The following is an 11313-nucleotide window of genomic DNA, read 5'->3' on the forward strand; positions in this document are numbered from 1 at the left end:
TTGAAGTACGAGTGAACTGAAGCCATGCAGCCTGAAGCTAAACAGCATCAAGCCCGACACAGCATCAAGTCATACAGCAGAAAAAAATATTCGGATGAATTCCAGTAACTTCTGTAAAGGCTCAAAAAGGAGTGTGCCCCTGCACTGCAAGGATAAGCAATTGATCATGCAGTGCAAGCATTTAGTGCCGATCTTAGGAAGAGATAATGAGCGGGCCGGGCCGCTTGCAGTAATAATGAGATTAGCATAGAGCTTGACAAGATGATAACGTTAGACGGTAAGCCCTGAGAGGAATAGCAGGCATTCACATTTGGCGAGGGTGTCCAAGACCTGGTACAAGGCGAAGGCAAGATATTTCTATGATATCACGAAGACGACAAAGAAGAGGAATCCGCAGCCAGCACACAGGTAGCAATTGCATGTTATCACGACATTCCAAGGCAGTTGCAACAAGCAATCAAACCAGCCAGAAATCTGGCAGCGCTAACATCAAACGAGAAGGAGATATTGTAAGGAGCAACGAGCAAGCCGAGCATCAGACACTGCTGCAAACACACTAGACTCATGACAGTCACCGCAAGGCAGGGTAGGGGTAGGGCAGGGGTAGGGGCAGGGCAGGGGCAGGGATAGGGGCAGGGTAGGGGTAGGGGCAGGGCAGGGGTAGGGCAGGGGTAGGGGTACCTACAGCTACAGCTTACACCAAACAAGCGTTCTTACACGTGCGCACAAACAAACGCAAACAGACAACAGAGAAGGAGAAGGATTATACTAAGCTACACAAGTACTGCACACATGTTGTAATCACGACTCCAGCATGCTGGCTGAGCCGTTGCAGGCAATTGAGACATACATGTTGGAATTTGCTTCGGCTAGCTAACGGGTGGATGTTGGGTAAAGCGGTTGACATCATTGAACATGCACACACACACACACACACACACACACACACACACACACACACACACACACACACACACACACACACACATACACACACACACACACACACGCATACATCACCAGTCCAGACTGGTTCTGGCTGCCGTGTAGCGAGGACTGTTCTCGGAGTAGAACTGGCTGTACCAGCGGCGATGCTTGCCAATCAGCTCATCCTCCTTGACCAGCATTGGCTTAGAGACGTAGCGCTTGTTGTTCCAAATCATCAGATCACGCTCCACCTGAACCAACCATGCACATACACACACACACACACACACACACACACACACACAAGCACACACTCACGCACACACACACACACACACACACACACACACACACACACACACACACACACACACAAGCACACACGCACGCACGCACACACACACACACACACACACACACACACACACACACACACACACACACACACATACACACACAAGCACGCACGCACACACACACGGCCCCACATGGAACGGAGAGATGTCAGGTTGTGTGTCAGTTTTAAAATGCCCAATAATTGTCTCTCTTTCTGGCCGTTCACTATCAGGTTCACTATCAGGTTCACTATCAGGTTCACTATCAGGTTCACTATCAGGTTCACTATCAGGTTCACTATCAGGTTCACTATCAGGTTCACTATCAGGTTCACTATCAGGTTCACTATCAGGTTCACTATCAGGTTCACTATCAGGTTCACTATCAGGTTCACTATCAGGTTCACTATCAGGTTCACTATCAGGTTCAATTGGTGAAATGGTACTTTTGACTCGTACTCAATGGTTCTTTCTCTTTTTCTGACATGGTGGTTCAACATCGGAGTTTCCTACTGCATAAGCACATATTTTCGGAAGAGTGCAATTTTAGTGCCTTGGGTAGCCTTTCATAGCTGCCAAGTAATCTTCACGCGTACCTACAGTTCGAGATAGAGGTAACACTATCGGCGATAGTAGAGAAAGTGTGTTACTTGCTACATGATAGCCCGACTTGACTTGATTATGATACTCGACTGACTCACGCTTGCCGTCCAGAGCACAGGAGAAGTTCATCCGACCTTCGACCGGCAAGCCCGCTAGTCATCAGAACTACCTGCCATTAGCCTACTCAAGTTCAACTAGTGAGGGGGGGGGGGGGGGAATTCCCCGAAAACACTGTGCATTGAGCAGGGAGTGGCGCTTTCCTGCAGGTTTGCCGAGTGGAAGGTTCGATGGACTTCTCGTGTGCTCATGATGGCAGTCGTGAGTCAGTCCAGTCAAGAAGACGGGAAATGCTCGAGCTCCGGCTAAGATTTCACTATCCTTCATGGCAGGTAGTACTAATTGTTCATTATAGGATTGAAAAGGGTGGCCTCAATTTTCCGCTGGGATCTGATAATTCCTAGTGTAGATTTTAAAATGTACAGAATTTTGGCACCCAGCAAACCCATTGAATGCCGCGACCCGTTACACTAAACCAACCAATACTTAGAACCTTTTGAAAGGAAAGGCGGTAACAGGTTTTAAGGACCAGTACTATGTAGAGGTACTATTTGTAAACGCGAGTCGTCAGGGAGTGGTGAGGGCAGGGTGGGGGCAGGGTGGGGGCAGGGTGAGGGCAGGGTGGGAGCAGGGTGGGGGCAGGGTGGGGGGGGCTATACTTAGTCCCCCTAGCGCCCCCCCCCCCCCCTGAAAAAAGGCAGGTCATTTACTTGCTCATTTCTGTATCCAATCGGACCACTTCATCAGGATTATTTTCTCCGAACCAATGGTTTCCTGTTCGATCTAGTGCCAGATTCCAAACACCCACACCCACACACGCGCACACACGCGCGCGTGCGCGCACACACACACACACACGCGCACACCGTATGCACACCAGGTAACACATCAAGTACCAATGGGATCTAACTGAGAGCACGGCTTCATGATCAGCCCCCCCCCCCCCCCCCCCCTCGATCCCCACCGATGACACTGCTGCTTCCATGTAGAGAGTCTGTGTTTAGAGTGAAGTACAGTGTGTTCCTGTCACACTGATGCCATGCTGAATAGCCCTGGTGAAGCGTGACAACTGAAGAGGAAAGCGCACTTTATCACGCAGCCGTGTGGATGCTGTACTGCAGGCTGGGACACATGATATCCTCAGTCCAGCTACATCACCCCAATCTGTGCCAGATCAAGTATTTTAGAACAATACTTGGGATGCAGTTTTTCTCTGTCTGCTTCTCAGAGCAATGTTGTCCGGTTCTTTCATAAGGTATTTGTCCATGTGGCTGGAGTGGAGACTGCAGGCTGGGACACACGGTATCCTCAGCCCAACTGCATCACCCGAACTTATGTCAAATCAAGTATGTTAGAACAATACTTGGGATGCAGTTTTTCTCTGTCTGCTTCTCAGAGCAATGTTGTCCGGTTCTTTCATAAGGTATTTGTCCATGTGGCTGGAGTGGAGACTGCAGGCTGGGACACACGGTATCCTCAGCCCAACTGCATCACCCGAACTTATGTCAAATCAAGTATGTTAGAACAATACTTGGGATGCAGTTTTCCTCTGTCTGCTTCTCAGAGCAATGCTGTCCGGTTCTTTCATAAGGTATTTATCCATGTGGCTGGAGTGGAGACTGCAGGCTGGGACACATGGTATCCTCAGCCCAGCTACACCACCCCAATCTCTGCCAGATCAAGTATGTAAGCACAATACTTGGGATGCATTTTTTCCTCTGACAGTAGCTCAGAGTAATGCTGGTTGCTTCTTTCATAACTTTTTTGTTCATGTGGATGCTGCACAGCAGATTGCAGGCTGGGACACATGGTATCCTCAGCCCAACTGCATCACCCGAACTTATGTCAAATCAAGTATGTTAGAACAATACTTGGGATGCAGTTTTCCTCTGTCTGCTTCTCAGAGCAATGCTGTCCGGTTCTTTCATAAGGTATATGTCCATGTGGCTGGAGTAGAGACTGCAGGCTGGGACACATGGTATCCTCAGCCCAGCTACACCACCCCAATCTCTGCCAGATCAAGTATGTAAGCACAATACTTGGGATGCATTTTTTCCTCTGACAGTAGCTCAGAGTAATGCTGGTTGCTTCTTTCATAACTTTTTTGTTCATGTGGATGCTGCACAGCAGATTGCAGGCTGGGACACATGGTATCCTCAGCCAGACTGCATCACCCGAATCTATGCCAGATCAAGTATGTTAGAACAATACCTGGGATGCCGTTTTCCTCTGTCTGCTTCTCAGAGTAATGCTGTCTGCTTCTTTGATAAGTTATTTCCCATGTGGCTGGAGCGGAGACTGCAGGCTGGGACACACAGTATCCTCAGCCCAACTGCATCACCCCAATCTGTGTCAGATCAAGTATGTTAGAACAATACTTGGGATGCAGTTTTCCTCTATCTGCTTCTCAGAGCAATGCTGTCTGCATCTTTATAAGATCTTTGTTCATGTGGCTGCTGTACTGCAGATAGCAGGCTGGGAAACACGGTATCCTCAGCCCGAATGCATCACCCGAATTTCTGCAAGATCAAGTGTGCAGAGCCATGCTTATCCTGACTACCCTAGTCGGCACATCAGCTGTCTGCATCTTTCACAAGTTATCATCAGAAAGGAAAAAGAATTCCAGAGGCAGACGAGACCGGAAGAATGCACCAAGCTTGTGGCCCCACGCTAGTGAAAGAGAAGAGCAAAGAAAGAAGAAAGACGCCATGTCATGGCGGAGGAGCCCGGTAGGATAAAGAGGCAGCGCAGCAGGCGCATACTCCATCGATCTCACTGGTGTGCTTGCTTGCCACAGCAGAAAGGAATGGGTGACCTGCTGCTAAGGTGAGTGCAAGCCTGGTCGAGTTTACCAACAACTTTTGCACTTTCAAAGATAGTTCGTCATAGTATTTCCTTGCCCACACGATACAAAGGAAAGTCCCGAACCCTATGCTGGAGTTGCAGTATTGCTCCGCTAAGCCTCCGCAGTCAGCGATGCTCTGCTATGCCTCTGCACGTTACACGCCATGAACTCCACTCGATGGTGACAGCACAGTGAATCTCAGTCACTAGTGACAGCACAATGAACCCCAGTTACCGCTGACCATCCCCTGATCCCTTTCACTCGTCACATCCACTGGTCTTTTCCTCTCGTCCCTTTCCTTCGTCCCATCCTCTCATTGCTTTCCCTCATCCCATCCCCTCGTCCCTTCCCCTCGTCCGTTTCCCTCCGCCCATCCCCTCGTCCCATCCTCTTGCCACTGCCCCTTGTCCCTTCCCCTCGTCCCTTTCCCTTGTCCCATTCCCTTGTCCCTTCCCCTCATCCCTTTCCTTCCGCCCATCCCCTTGTAATTCCTCTCGTCCCTTTCCCTCGTCCCATCCCCTCGCCGCATCTCCTCGTTCCTTCCCCTCGTCCCTTTCCCTCGTCCTATCCCCTCGTTTCTTCCCCTTGTCCTTTTCCCTTGTCCCTTCCCCTCGTCGCATCCCCTCATGCCATCCCCTCATCCCTTCCCCTCGTTGCATCCCCTCGTCGCATCCCCTCATCCCATCCCCTTGTCATTCCCCTCGTCCCTTTTCCTCGTCCCACCCCTCGTTCCTTCCCCTCGTCCCATCCCCTTGCCCCTTCCCCTCCTCCCATCCTCTCGTGCCATCCCCTCGTCCTATCACCTCGCACAGTAAATCCTAGTCGCTGATGGCATCAGACCAGCAGTACAGTCATGACCTCACCTGATGATATTCACCCCACAGGAACAGTTTGCCGATGAACGATGGCATCCAAGGCGAGCCCCATACCTGCCAGGTGTCGAGAGCAAAAATGCCACGTGCATGCACAGACATTCAAACACACGCATACAAACACACACACACAACACACAGACAAAGAGTTCCATAACACACCCTGCAGCATTGCACAATGAGCTGAAAATGATATGTTGGATATAGCTACAGCAGCATGAGAATCTGTGTCAACGAAGGCCTGCGTACGTGTGTGTGTGTGTATGTGTGTGTGTGTGTGTGTGTGTGTGTGTGTGTGTGTGTGTGTTTGGGTGTGTGTTCACGACTGTGGCATAGGTGATATCATCAGGGAGTGTGGAATAGTTGGAAAGCTTGGCTCATTTGAAACATGTTTAGAATGGGGATTCCAATCATTCTAGAGTCTACCTGGTGAGTCATCTTGAGTAGCAGTGGCTCAACAGGTGATAACTCCTGCAGCAGTACACCTTTGCCGAATATGCAATGGTCAAAGTGCAGGTGCACTATGGATGGACCAATCTGATGAGCAGGTGTGACAAGCACACATAAAATACATGCACACACGTGTACGTACATACACACACACACACACACACACACACACACACACACACACACACACACACACACACACACACATGTACACACACACACACACACGCACGCACGCACGCACACACACACACACATACACACACACACACACACACACACACACACACACACACACACACACACACATGCACACACATGCACACACACACACACACACACACACACATTCCATCAATGCCACGTAAGAGAACCCTGCCCAGCTGCAGTGCAGAGAGTACAATGAGCAGGCAGACAAAACAATCCAAGAGATTTACAAATGCATCATAAACCTGGTGCCGTCAAGGTGTGACAAAATTTTGCCTATTCGCGACCACGACAATCAAAAAGCCAACAATATCGGTTGTAAACGGAAGGACAGAAGACGGTGCAGCAGCATGTACAACGGGGTGACAAAAAGGATGTGGAGCAAAAGACGGTGCAGCAGCATGTACAACAAAATGACATAAACGCAGCAGCATGTACAACTCTGTAATCGAATGGAAGTCTCCACACGCCACGTCAAACGCACGCAGGAGACAAAATGATTGCGGTACCTGACGAGCTTCCACGTCGATAGTGGTGCCCGGCACCCTGAAGCCAAACACGGTGAGATAGTGAGAGAGATTCAGCACACCGATGTGTGCCTCGGGCGCCGGTAGAGCACTCCACTCTGCCGACCAGCCGTGACGTAGCGCACTGGTCACGCTGGGCTTGTTTGTGTAGCGCAGATCAACGCCCTGGATCAGGAATGGGCCGTGAAGGTGACTCAGATGGGCCACGTCGGCAGCATTCTCCGGTACCTCCTACAGGACATAAACACACATACACACACAGGCATACACACACACACACAGGCATACACACACACACAGGCATACACACACACACACACACACACACAGGTATACACACACGCACACACACAATCACACACAAATATACCGACACTTACACACATACACACACCTTTGCAGACACATGCACAAATACATGCCTTCTGCTTTGGCCAGACAGGTTTCTGCTTCAATATTTTCAGAAAGGAAAATCCTCCTCACACCATTGTTTTCAGCTCCCAATTTAGAATGGGATTCAAGACTTGACAGTCACCCACAAGTGGCAGTGGTCCTTTTTTGCGGGTTGGTCGAGTGGACAGTCCGGCATTGTTCTCCTGTGCTTCAGACGGCAATAATGAGTCAGTAACTTGGCAGGAAGTGTGAGTGCCAGCGGTAGGGGCAGACACCTTCCTCAACAAATACCGCGCCAAAGTTGCGATTTACTTCATCCTCCAGCCGTCACCACCATGCGCTCTTAGCCGAACCAAGGCACAAAGCATAAACACACCAGTAGCACCAGTAGCAGAGGCAGCACCAGTAGCAGCAGTTTATACTTCATTCACTGGTTCGGCGAAACGGGCACGGTGGTGACGTGTGGAGGATGCAGTAATGTGGAGTATGGCCAAAAGCTCTGTCGCAATATCTTATTGTGAAGTTGTAATTCTCCAGTAATAATATGATACCTGTGTACCTAATATGTAATAGCATCATTGAACACAACCAGTCCGACAAGGGGATTCCCCCAACCTACCTGAATGTGTGCGTTGATCATATGCTCGCTGAAACCATGGCATCTCCACGAGCCATCCACAATTCCTTCAATCTCCTCCGGCAGGTAATCAGGTTCACATTTCTCTGCATGGTGCCAGATATAGATGAGCTTGTTTACCTGTTTAGAGCACATGTGGGCACATGCACACCCCCCCCCCCCCCCCACACACACACATGCGTATGTACGTAGATGGACGCACGCACGCGCACACACACAGACAAACAGACACACACACACACACACACACACACACACACACACAGACAAACAGACACACACACACACACACACACACACACACACACACACAGACAAACAGACACACACACACACATACACACTGTAAATATAATGGATGACGAAGATCAGGAATTAAGTATAGCATGAACAATTGCGGTTGAACACTCTGAAATAGGACAATGTCTAAATGGTGGATAGAAAAATAAGCAAACGGTGAGAGCAAAAAACAATACCAAAAAGGATCGATACGCAAAGAAACAGGCAGCAGAATTATCAAGAGTAGATCTACTCCGGTGAATAGCATTCCGACTATGAAGCCCAGCAGTCTTGAGACATTATTATCACTAATCCATGGATCTTGGCGGAGCGGAACCCTTCCAAGGGCTACGCTCCGCTACAAAGTACAATCAATGCATTAATTCCGCTGTGTGTAACTTATTCCGTAGAAGTTGAGGGTGTCTGATTCATTCTGAGTCTGACATAGGATTTGGTTAGCAAACGGAGCTAGGGAACATCACAAGAACACTAGCACAAAGATCTGGACTTGCTGGGCAGTGACAGGCATTGCATGGCATGGCATGGCTGTATGCGTATGCCAGACCTACCTCCAGTATGGTCCATGGTTTGATTTTTGCAATCTCCGGCACTTTCTTGGCGTACGGTATTCGCACACACTTGCCGTCATCACCGCGAAACGTCCAGCCATGAAACGGACACTCTATGCAATTGTCTGCAAGAAGAGGATAGCCAACAGCAGCACACACAAGCACAGTCCAACCTTAGGCGATGTATGCTCTCCTACACTGGCCATATTTCATTTATTTATCTAATAAAGTGCATTTTCAATGAGATGCAAAGCTGAGTGGCAAGCCAGATAGACTGTACGCCACAAGACACCGGTCAGAGATGATATACACTGCGCAAGCGGAAACAAAGCCTTGTGGTAGCACTGACAGGCGGTTTCAACCAACAACAGCCGTGATACGATGTACGTGATCAACTTACCGATGACCCTTCCCCCAATGCCCAGATTGGCACCCAGGTGAGGGCAGTAAGCTTCCACTGCGTACACGGTGCCATTCTCTCCGCGGAACACGGCTATGCTCTCTCCAAGCAAAGTGAACGTTTTCACTTCGCCAATCTAAGCAGCAAGCGGGGTGGGGACAATAGAACATACGCACACCAAAATGCACATGCACACACACACACACACACACACGTAAAAAACAAAAAAATGCATGCACACACACATACACACACATATAATATTGTTGCTTTTCTTTCGTCCCCCCCCCCCCCCCCCCTTGATTACCTCTGCTGGGCCTTGTTCGGCTCTCTCTCTCTCTCCCTCTCTCTCTCTCTCTCTCTCTCTTTCTCTCTCTCTCTCTCTCTCCCCCCCCCCCCCTTCTCAGTACAATGTTTGCAGCACTGCCTGCATGACACTCATCTGCCCTGGTGTGCGATACGTTTATCATGAATTCACACATTCTCAAACTAAGAGCTAACTTCAAAGTGTAAAAAAAAGAGAAGAAAAAACATGAGAACGAGTTATGCAGCAACTATCCACGACTGTAACAAGTTGATAAAGAGTCAGAACGTGCGATAACAGGGCACAAAGGGCTGTTGGTTTGCGCACTGGAGATGTGTTTGAGCTAGGTCTCAGGTCGCTGCATGTCTCAGTTGTCTGTTTATCATCTTGTTACAGCCGTGGATAGTTGCTGCATAACTCGTTCTCATGTGTTTCTTCTCTTTTTTACATTTTATTAATGGCTCAGTACCCGGGTTAAAATAACGTCAAAGTCTTATTGAATACCTTTTGCAAACGGCCGACCATTGAGTGTGTGTTCATGAAATATAACTGGCCTGGTGGAACCTATATTTTTGCAAAAAGGATCCATTTTTCCATTGGTTGGAGGGAAAGATGCAAACAGGAAAGGTCTGAAGAATAGCTTGACTATCACCACCAGGACTCGATCCATTAATTTTAGCAATAGAAATTTTTTATTTGTATTTCAGTGCATATTTTGAGAACGATTGCATCTGACTTGAATTTGTCTGTGGATAATGCAGTCCACCAGCTTCTAGGTGACAATCATTCTCACTCTACAAGTAAGAAACTATACCTGTATTTGAAATCGGTTATGCTCACAAGCAATCATGGAGGGAACTCTCAGCCTTAGCTGGTTTTGCTCGCGGCTGCAACGCACGGGGTAGTGAACCCAGGACAGAAGCGGACCAGGCATCATGACTTTGCACATCTATCGTTATGCTGCTTCATTACGCGACCTGTTTTATTATTATTATTTATTATCATACTCACTGCAAGATCTCCAGAGTCGCAAATCCTGAACCAGCCGTTAGGATAGACGGGCGGTAGATCACCCCGCTGCCTCCTCCTCGCTACATCGGCAGCCGTGTCTTTTAGCGTACTCTCGTCCTGGTCCGGTACGTATCCTCTATCCTCGAGACGTCTCACCACACGCAGTGGCTTTACAAGCAACTTGTACAATTCGTAGGCCACCAGCACGGCGGCCAGCACCCAGAAAGTCCGTTTCTGTAGTGCCTCACGGCGAAAAAATTGCCACGTGTCCTGAATGAACGCTGAATCAACGAGCTGAATGCCGACGAAGCTGGGCAGGGGCAGTTCCCGGAGATTGTCGGCAAGTGTTTCTTGCAGGGTGTCGTCGGCCAGTGCCAGAACGATCAGTCCTACCGCCGCTAGGACTGTAAGGGTGGCCATAGCGGCTAAGCCTCCCGCTGCTGTTGCTCCTTGACCCTATATTACTTATTAGTAATATTGTATGAGGACTATGGACTGACTTAGTCTTCAGGGAAAGGAGATGTTGATTGAGCGCCGCAACGCGGGATTCCGAACAAACAAAATCAATCGATTGAATCGATTGATTGGTTCCGGACAATTTTTTCGAAACAAGGAAATCGATAACCTGCACTCAGTAGTGATAATCTTCACAGCAGGCGATGCGAGGCCGCGAGGGCATACAGCACCGTCAGACAATCCGTGCGAGGCTGAGGTTGTATACCATGGTATACCATGGCATGAAGGACTTGGTAGCGAACACACACTGGATCTTGACCATATGGAGAAGAAATACTGGAGCCACTAACAACAGACAGACATGCGTCACACAAGGACAGCACAGAGTCAAAAGGGAGATAAAGGTCACACATTCGCAGGTCACGATTGCGAAACGCGGAG

The 11313-nt window shown here is 49.1% G+C and overlaps 1 protein-coding gene across 1 annotated transcript; it reads right to left on the reverse strand.

Moving 5' to 3' along the window:
* LOC135829980 (cholesterol 7-desaturase nvd-like) lies at nt 1–11313 on the reverse strand. The gene is made up of 8 exons (XM_065342369.1): nt 10417–11313; nt 9102–9237; nt 8702–8826; nt 7836–7973; nt 6806–7054; nt 6066–6176; nt 5631–5696; nt 1–1178 (listed from the first exon to the last, which is right to left on the reverse strand). Exons 1-8 carry the CDS (start codon nt 10834–10836, stop codon nt 1017–1019), a joined length of 1407 nt encoding a protein of 468 aa, XP_065198441.1. The 5' UTR covers nt 10837–11313; the 3' UTR covers nt 1–1016.

Source organism: Sycon ciliatum, chromosome 13 (assembly GCF_964019385.1).
Source record: "Sycon ciliatum chromosome 13, ocSycCili1.1, whole genome shotgun sequence".
In the NCBI taxonomy this organism is placed as follows: domain Eukaryota; kingdom Metazoa; phylum Porifera; class Calcarea; order Leucosolenida; family Sycettidae; genus Sycon; species Sycon ciliatum.